This window comes from Tachysurus vachellii, chromosome 15 (assembly GCF_030014155.1).
Source record: "Tachysurus vachellii isolate PV-2020 chromosome 15, HZAU_Pvac_v1, whole genome shotgun sequence".
NCBI lineage: Eukaryota > Metazoa > Chordata > Actinopteri > Siluriformes > Bagridae > Tachysurus > Tachysurus vachellii.
In genome coordinates, this window is record NC_083474.1 from 20,515,609 (window position 1) to 20,525,608 (window position 10,000).

General features: G+C 41.9%; 1 protein-coding gene across 1 annotated transcript in view; it reads left to right on the plus strand.

Moving 5' to 3' along the window:
• nlk2 (nemo-like kinase, type 2) overlaps nucleotides 1-10,000 on the plus strand; it is an 83,045-nt gene that overhangs the window by 50,276 nt on the left and 22,769 nt on the right. Inside the window, exons 4-6 of the mRNA XM_060887806.1 lie at nucleotides 1,986-2,092; nucleotides 5,501-5,586; nucleotides 7,036-7,245. Of these exons, the coding sequence (XP_060743789.1) occupies nucleotides 1,986-2,092; nucleotides 5,501-5,586; nucleotides 7,036-7,245 (403 nt within the window). The remainder of the gene's footprint in view (nucleotides 1-1,985; nucleotides 2,093-5,500; nucleotides 5,587-7,035; nucleotides 7,246-10,000) is intronic.

The window sequence follows — 10,000 nt, forward strand, 5'->3', positions numbered from 1 at the left end:
AGAGGGGGCGGGGCTTATAGACCACAGGTGAAGCTTTGCCTTGACCCACATTCAGCCCTGTATTAGTTGGCATGGTGACTGCTGTGATAAGGCACTTGTGTGTGTGTGTGTGTTGCATTAATTGATGGTAAGAACTGCAGCCTGTGATCTGCTCCAGTGCCTCTAGTTCCAGGCTATCGTGTGTGTGTGTGTGTGTGTGTGTGTGTGTGTGTGTTTTAACTCCCTTACCCGGTGGGCCCATGCCTCAGAGGATGTGTAGTTTGCATTTCAGCGAACCACTCAAGCTCAGCCGTATTTGCATGAGGCTTATTGCGTTAGATACGTGACAAAAGCTCTCTTGTGCAGCTTCTATACAGCATCGCGTGCAACTGCGTTTGCCTCATAAGCTAATCTCTGTAAGCTTTGTCACACACACACACACACACACTTAATGCCCAGGGTAGCAGGTAATGCTGTAAAGAATTGCAGTCTAGCTGCCGTTCTTGTTGAAGGTCGCATTCAGGTTTCAGGTCGCCGTTTTTTGTATTTGCAATTTGGTTAATAATTCCAGATGTGTGCAGGAATGAGCTTCGAGACGCTAAATCTCACCTGGCTAAAACAGATGAACCTGTGAATGTCAGAACATCAGACATTTGAGTTGGTGGGAAACAGTAATCTGAATAGAGGAATGATACTTAAATCCACAATTATTAGGAGTGAGCAGTGTTGAGTAAACAGAGCGAGCAGTGTTGGGCGAGTAGAGAGCGCAGTGTTGAGCGAGCAGTGTTGAGCAGTGTTGAGCGAGCAGTGTTGGGCGAGCAGAGAGAGCAGTGTTGGGCGAGCAGAGAGAGCAGTGTTGAGCGAGCAGAGAGAGCAGTGTTGAGCGAGCAGAGAGAGCAGGGTTGAGCGAGCAGTGTTGAGCGAGCAGAATTGAGCAGTGTTGAGAGAGGTGTTTCACGAACAGAGCGAGCGGTGTTGAGCGAGCGGTGTTGAGCGAACAGAGCGAGCGGTGTTGAGCAGAGCTGAGCGAGCAGAGCAGTGTTGAGCGAGCGGTGTTGAGCGAGCGGTGTTAGACAGTTGAGTTTGGCAGCATGGTGATGTTGTGGTCTTCTTCTACTCTCTCTGTTAAACAGAAATGTTTCCCGACCTTTTAAAAGCTACAGAACGTGTGGAGGGACGAATAAACCAGCCTTCAGGGGGCTTCTGTCCCAGCACTGTGAAGAGTCCGCAATAAAACACACACGCACACACATACACACACACACACACTCGCGCACACACACGCACACACAAACACACACACACACACTCGCGCACACACACGCACACACATATACACACACACACACGCGAGCACACACACTCGCGCACACACACGCACACACAAACACACACGTGCGCGCGCACGCACACACACACACGTGCATGTGCGCACACACACACGTGCACACACGCATGCGCACAAACACACGCGCATGCACACACACAAACACATGTGCACATCAATGGAATCTTTGTCTTTTTTATTCTTTTTCTTCTAACAAACTGAACTTCAGATGTTGCCCAGTGCTGTTTGTTTTTTTTTCTTAGAGAGAGAGAGAGAGAATTTATTATTATTGTGTTTACTGACAGAACCCAGAACAGTTCTCTGCATTATCTGAAAATGTTCTCTGCGCGAGTCTCTATAGAGCTGTTTTATGGGATTCTTTATGATCTTTGCGCCATTTTGTCCCCTGAAGAGGTTTAGCCTTGTGCGCTCCAATGTTTTGTTTATCGTTGTTCTTCCTGCGTTTTTTTCTGTAGAGAGATGGGCAGAGCAGCCATAGTGTCCATTAGCACAGCAAGGGGCAGGAAATGAGCTTCTCCTCCATCTTTCCCTCTATCTACTTCCCTTAGGGCCTTAAACCAGACTGCTTTTAGCTAATGTGTGTGTGTGTGTCAGTGCATGCAGCTTCCTCCTGTTATTTATAGTGCTGCGTTCTTCCTTAATTAAGCTCCTAATGTAGCTACGTGGTGACGGAGCTGATGCAGAGCGACCTCCATAAGATCATCGTGTCTCCTCAACCCCTCAGCTCCGACCACGTCAAAGTCTTTCTCTACCAGATCCTTCGAGGTGAGAAACCTATACACACACACACACACACACACACACACACAACCTCTCACATCTGTCCAGGTCAAAGTCAGACACATCCACAGATTCTATCCAAATCATGACTTTCTTTCTTCCAGCTCCTCTGAGGAAAAGAGAACTCATAAATAATTCATCCGTAGCGAATCATGTTGTGGATTCTTAAAGCTACAGGATGTACCGTGGTGGAATTTCTGCCCTCTGGGTAGAAAATCGCTATTGCGATCGGCTTGCGTAAGAAGGTTTCATAAGCTGGGTTGTGCCGCGCAGAGCCGTAGCGTAGCGTAGCGTAGCATCTGACCAGCAGAACTCTGTCGCTGTAAACCTTGGTCTTGTTAAACCATGTGAAAAGAAAGAACCCGTAGATGGCGTTTTGACTCGTAAATAAAATGGACGAGTTGCTAATTAGCTAGAAATTATCTAGTAATTACCGGGTTGTTAGCTGGTGATTAGCTGTTTTACCAGATTTTTAACTGGAATAGATAGGAAGGTGAATAGAGATGAAATAAAAACACACACAAACTTGAGATGGAACTGATCCGATACCCAGTTACTATCAATTCTGGGTGAATACCAGAAAAAAAAAAAATTGTTATAAAATTATTTGTGCTTCAGTTATATAATGTATATGGGAAAAAAAAGACGTTTTATTGATTTGTAGTTTCTAAAGAATGCAGAATTGAGATCAGTTGATACTCAATATGGGTTTATAAACTCTGGGTTCTCGTCACACTAAACCCAGCGTCACACGGACGTCGGATATTAATCGAACGAACTTCTGGTCGACTTCATGACAAACTTAAAAAGAGTAAATAAGATGATGAAGCTGTTAAAGATAACAGAAGCTGCTCAGGTGCAGAACAACAGAGATGAACTTTTTTCCTCACTGATGTGAAAGCGTGAGACGAGCCGTTATTTAAAGCGGTAACACGCTGGATTTATCCAATCAGGGTTCTTGATGCTCGAATATGCAAATTAGAAGAAGTTTACAGCAGGGATTAGGGTCGCAAAGGGGCGGAAAGTTTCCGGTAAATTTCCGGAAACTTTCCACGGGAACTTAATCTGGGGAATTTTGGGAATATTCCAAATTGGAAACTTTACGGGAATTTATGGGAATTTACAGGAATTTATGGGAATTATTTGGAAATGTAGGGAAATGTATATAAACTATATCATATACAAACATAAATAAACATTTTGTTTGGTCATAAGCAGACATTCATGCAAAGTAATACAAATTTTAAAATTGTAAGTAGAACTTGAACCGAGTATTTAATTGAGTAACACAAAAGCATATCGTCGCTGTCAGGCGGAATCCTCGTATCTCCAAAACCGTTATTTTTCAGGAAATAAAAAAAACGCCGTACCTTATCTGCAGTGCACAGGGTTTAGTCCACGTTGCAGTGGATTGTCTTGCGCTAAATTCCTGTCCTCAGACGAGCACCAGAACTAGCGGGGGTCAAGATTTTTTTTTTCTTTGAGCCCAGTGTTTTGAAGACATTTACCTCAGAAGACGTGTTGATTCGTTGCGACTCTTCTTGAGGAGAAATATGCCGTGAAGCTCTCCCACGGAGTGAGGAAGAGGTGGACAGTTGAAGTGTCCAATGGAGCTTATTAAGAGTTAGTAAGGTAGTTATTAAGTTTAGGTATTGGGTACAATTAAGAATGTAGGATAAGGTCATGCAGAATAAGGCATTAATATGTGCTTAATAAGTACTAATAAATAGCAAATATTCTATTAATATTCATGCTAATAAGCAACTAGTTAAATGACCCTAAGATAGTGTTACTGTGCATGTTATAGAAGAATGTAAGTACCTGCAGGGGGTTTGGCCTCAATGGCCCTCCAGTAAGCAGTGTGCTGTGTGCAAGTGACTGAGGAACGCAGGGTACAAATTCAACTTAAATTGCATTAAATCTTGTAGTTTTAAACAAAATTATGCTGCAAGATTTTTTTAAACTATTTTTTTAACTAAAAAGTCCCAGTTTATTTCCATATATTCCTGTTAATTCCCATGGAAAGCTTCCAGCCTTTAAAATTCCCGGAATTTTGCAACCCTAGCAGGGATTAGGAATGTACAGAGTGAAACAAGGTCAGATTATGAAGAGCCAGGATTCGGTGTTAACCCGGGGAAAGTAGGAGCAGTGTGAAACCTCTGACTATATAAACCCAGGATTCTGTTAGCTGGAGTTCACTAGGACCCAGGGGAAATATTTTAGGTATAAAAATCCCTGAGGTTTTCAAGCAGAAATCAGGGCTGCGTCCCAATCCGTATTCTGCACACAAAAAGAGTCTGACTAAATATTACAGACAGTTCACGGGGTATTATGTGGCACATAATGATCAGATCTAATTATCTCTCTGCTGAGATTACTAGCCGTCCGCGCTTCTCTTCCAGGCCAATTATCATGAGCTCTCTGACTCAAAGACAGTTAAATGGAAACAGCTTCACTGTTACGACTCCGGCGGGTCTGCGTTAACTCGTACCAGATAATTAGGAACCAGTTTCCCGGCTGTAATACTTTCAGGGTTCGTGACTTACTGAAGGTGACTTGTAGACCATTATCTTTCTTATCAGAGTATTCAGTGAGCCATCGTGCCCCGAGGATGTGGGCGGAGTCATCTTGGGAGAAACCACGCCCTGTTATCTCTAGATCTGCGGTGATGTTTCACTCTGAGAAGACGAATGAAGTTAAACCAGGGGTCGGCGACCCGCGGCTCCGGAGCCGCAAGTGGCTCTTTCGTCCCTCTGCTGCGGCTCCTTGTAGATTTGGAAAATAAATATTTTATTTAAATTTATTTTAATTTAGTTTGTTAGTTTTTTTAAAAAATAAATAAATAAATAAATAAATTCTAATATTATGATGCTCTTGTAACATTAAAATAAACAGTGTTTAATTTTTTTGTCGCTCAAAATACGCGTCATAACCGCCGACTTGCGAAATCCGGCACACAGAAGCTGACGCACGTTAAAATTTTGATGTCACGAATACGAAGAGGACTCAGTTAGACACTGAACATTTTATTTGAAAGTAACCTTCAACTCAGCGTCTTTTTTTGTTAAGGTTAGTTCAAACTGTTCAAAATATTTTTGTTTGCCTGCAGAAATAAACTTTTTTACTCGGTAGCAGTTCATTGATTTCATAAATGCAACACACTACAGTTTTTTTCTACACTTTCCATAAAGGTAAAAACCGACATATGCAGTGTTCTCTTCATTTTAGATGTCAGATGGTGTTTGTGGCTCCCTGTGTTTTTTTTTTTCTGTGGGAAACGGGTCCAAATGGCCCTTTGAGTGTTTAAGGTTGCCGACCCCTGAGTTTAACCAACAGCCTCTGTGTTTTGTTTTTGTTTTTAATTCGTCTGATATCAGGATTTTCTGTCCTCAGGTTTGAAGTATCTTCACTCAGCTGGCATTCTGCACAGAGACATCAAACCTGGCAACCTTCTCGTCAACAGCAACTGTGTGCTCAAGGTTAGTATCGTCCTTCAGCGTCAGCGCTCCGACACTCAGGCCTCATCTATCAAGACTACGGATTTATTTATTTATTTATTTATTTGTGTGGAAGCTTTCATAAATATCTGTATAGGAGCAGAAATGTCCTGAAAGTCTCCCCGAGACGAATCTTTCCCTCTTTGTTGACTGTATACAGAGGCTTAACATCGCCCTCGGGGCACTCTTAGTGTTTAAGAAAAAAATAGACTGTGGAGAAAGTGCGTGCACAGTAATGGTGTACGTGTGTTACCGTAATGTTGGAGGTGACCGTAATCCACGGCTTCTATTTTTAGATCAAACACAAAAACACTCAGAGAAACATGCACATCTTTTGGCTGTACGAGGTCATGGCTGCTTTGGGATTGAGTTATGTGCTTAAGTCCCAGCGTAAATCTTTATTCCTGAGCCCAAAGGCAAGGAAGAGCGCGGCTTAAAGTGTGTGTGTGTGTGTGTGTGTGTGAGAGAGAGAGTAGGTCATGTAGCTAGAAAAAATGTCCTGGAGGCGAAATATGGAATAGCTGAAGCTCTCAGACTCCAGAATTATTTAGCATGCATTAGTTCATTTATCCTTTAAGCTCCGTTTGCAGAAAGAGAAAATATTTTTTCTAGTTTTACACCTGATCTGTTCTACAGAGAGACGTCTTCTGACCAAACCTCAGCAGGACACACTGAACCTTCTCCTGGTGTCTCCTGGTTCTCCAGATCTCCAGCATCTCTCGCTGTCTCCCCCTCTCTCTGTCTCCCCCTCTCGCTGTCTCTCCCCCTCTCGCTGTCTCTCCCCCTCTCGCTGTCTCTCCCCCTCTCGCTGTCTCTCCCCCTCTCGCTGTCTCTCCCCCTCTCGCTGTCTCTCCCCCTCTTGCTGTCTCTCCCTCTCTCTGTCTCCCTCTCTCTCTCTGTCTCCCTCTCTCTCTCTCGCTCTCCCTCTCTCTCTGTCTCCCTCTCTGTCATTTTGAAATGCATCCTTCCCTCAGTGTGAGGTGATGAACATCTCACTCCTGCTCGGAGCAATGGAAAGCTGTTCTTCATGATTAATTAGGAGCTTTTTTGCTTTGTTCTACATTAATCTCTCTCTTTTTTTTTCCTCCTTCTAATTCTCTTCATTCCCCGTCCTCCCGTCTACCGTTTATTTTTAGTCGAAGCTAAAACAGGCTGTGAAGTGAAACTTGGACTATTTTTTCCCTATTTGCTTTGTAGGGTTTTTGAATGAGTGTGTAATGATGGTGCGTTTTAGGTGAAAACAGAAAGTGATGGGGTGTGAGTGTGAGTGTGAGTGTGAGTGTGTGTGTGTGTGTATGTATATATGTATATATGTATGTATATATATATATATATATATATATATATATATATATATATATATATATATATATATATATATGTGTATATATATATTTTGGGTATATATGCTATACTTACTTTTCACCCCAGATCTGTGATTTCGGTCTGGCTCGGGTGGAGGAACCTGACGAGTCGCGTCACATGACCCAGGAAGTGGTGACACAGTACTACCGCGCCCCCGAGATCCTCATGGGAAGCCGCCATTACACCAACGCCATCGACATCTGGTCCGTGGGCTGTATCTTTGCCGAGTTGCTGGGCCGACGCATCCTCTTCCAGGCCCAGAGCCCCATCCAGCAGGTATGTCCCTACTGAGGGAGAGGGAGAGAGACAGACAGACAGACAGACAGACAGGACAGTGATCAGCTGTACACACTCCTAGCCCTCTGAGCTCATGTGTGTTTTCATGTATATTATTAAACTGCTGTCTGTTCCAAGTCTTCTAAGTTGACCTGTTTTTTTAATCTTACATCCTACATGTTATGCAATGTGACCATATAAGGCAGAAATCTATACTGTTTGCTATCGCAGCCTTTAAGGAGACACTAAGTGACCTTTTGTGGACTCTCTCTGAGCTTCCTGTCTGATTCATTCACAATTTCGGGATTCACAACGTTCAGAACTTCACAAACCTTTGAGTTTAGAGCTGCCTCTGAAGCGGCGGTCAGGACCCGGTCAAGGTGTCCTCCCGTTGTGCATTTCGGCACGTCGCACACACGCTAAAGAGTGCAGAAAAAAAGAGAGCGAGAGACTGAACGCAGCAGAGACAACGAGCTCAAGGCCGTCGCGCGCTCTTAACGGCCATGAAGCCTGATTTACAGCACGGAGGCCAGAAGCTCTGCTGAACAAGCACCAAAGTCACACAGCAATACTTCAGACTTTACAGGCTACTTAACAGATTGTACTAGAAGAAGAAATCCACATTATGAGGATACAGCTAACAAAATACAAAATCCTCTGCTAGCATTTTATTTGGAGCAGCAACTGTTACATCATAATCCGAGACAAGAAAAGACCTCTAACTCTCTTAAATCACATACGTGACGTGTCTGAGCTTTATCTTTAATACTCCTGTAACAGAAAGCCTAACGTTTCCACCTAAGCTCTTAATTTCAGGTCAGTTTTATTTGTGAGGAATTTCAGAAGTTTATAAACGATACAGAGAAATATTAAAACTTACTGTATACTAAACTAACCGCAGCTCTGACTTTAGCGCTACAGTTTCTATAGCAACAACGTTTATGCGTTCGACGATCCACTTAATCGAAGCCGATTTGATAAACCGATTTGTCGTAAAGGAATAAAAAAGATCGATGTTAAGTGCTACGTTTTGGAAGGAGTCTCCAGTGTCAGGACTTTGTATCAGTCAGAGATGTAACTTCAGCGTAGGTTCACAGATATCTTCAGGACAGACGATTTACAGCTTGAGGTTTGTCTGTCGCAGGACAAACTGCATGTTTATCACATGAGTTTCCAAACCTTCAGCCAAACAACTGTAAGCGGATACTGTGATTTTTTCCACCACGGCAAATCCCTGACTGCTTTACATGTCTTTAAATTCTATATTAAACTTTGTTATCATTTAAAGTTAAAGTTGGGGTCTAGTGTTAATTTCGTCAGACGAGACGAAATATGTTCGTCAACAACAATTTTTTTTTCATGACTAAGACGAGATGATGACAAGACTGCACCACTGTCCAAAAACGCTGACTAAGACTAAATTAACATGCATTATTGATGACGAAAAAAGACGAGACGAAAATGTTTAAAACTAAGATAAAATCTCTCTTCATTTTCGTCTACAATTGTCTGCTTTTTCATCAGCTGTTACGCCTTTAAATATTCACAACGAGTTTGCGGCTTCGCGCTGTTTAGTGTGTGTGTAGAAACAATTCGTCCACACGCCGCTCAAAAAAAAAAACTCCTGAGCGCAAGTCCACCCCTGGTCTAGGCGGCTTTTTGTGTTAAATTATATTTCCTGTCACTGCGAAGGCTCTTTTATTGTACATGACAGCTTATGTCCCGATGACCGGTCTTTGCATTACGATTAAAATCAGTATCAATAAAGTAAAAAATGTGATGTGCGGTCAAGTTTGAGTGAAACATATGTGAAACACTTTTTTTACTGAAATGTTTATCAGTAATAATCTGTCATAATGTGTTATTTTAAAAAAAAGACTACAATATTTTGACTAAAACTAGACTAAAATTAAAAGACTTTTAGTCGACTAAAACTTGACTAAGATACCTTGAGTTTTCTTTTGAATAAAACTAGACTGAAATGACGAAACTTTTAGTCGACTAAAACTTGACCAACAAAAAAAGATGTGAATGACTAAATATGACTAAAACTAACAAGGACATTTGGCACAAGACTAAGACTAAGACTAAATTAAAAATAGGTGACTAAATTAACACTAGTGGGGTCTCCGTTGTTTGAGAAATGCTTCAGAAAACTAAGAAGGAGGAGGAGGAGGAGGAGGAAATGAAAAATAAAGAAAACCCCCCCAAAAAAATTTAGGAATATAATGAAAAAGAAGGAGAAAGAAGAAGAAATAAAGAACAAATGTAGGAATATGAAGAAAAAGGAGGAGGAGAAAAGACAGAAAAGAGGAAAGAAGAAAAGCAAAGATGAAGAAGACGTTGATGATGAAGAAATACGAAGAAAACTTAAGAAAATTAAGAACAAAAATAAAGAAAAACCAAAGGAAAAAAATGTAAAAGTAGGAAAACGAAAACAAAGAAGAAAGAAGAAAAACTAAGATGATGATGATGATAATGAGGTTGTGTTAAGTGATTAAATCTGTCTACATGGCAGTATGCAGTAGATCAGCTGAGTGATTCTGATTGGTCAGAAGAAGCAGCAGTTCCTGAAGTGAAGAAAATGTTCTTTGTTGTATTGAGTGAATGCAGAAAAAGAGAAAGCGCATGTTCTATTAATATCTCAGCTCCAGCTGTTCCTCTCTTTCACTGTGTGTCTGTGTGTGTGTCTGTGTGTGACTGTGTGTGTGTGTGACTGTGTGTGTGTGTGTGTGACTGTGTGTGACTATGTGTG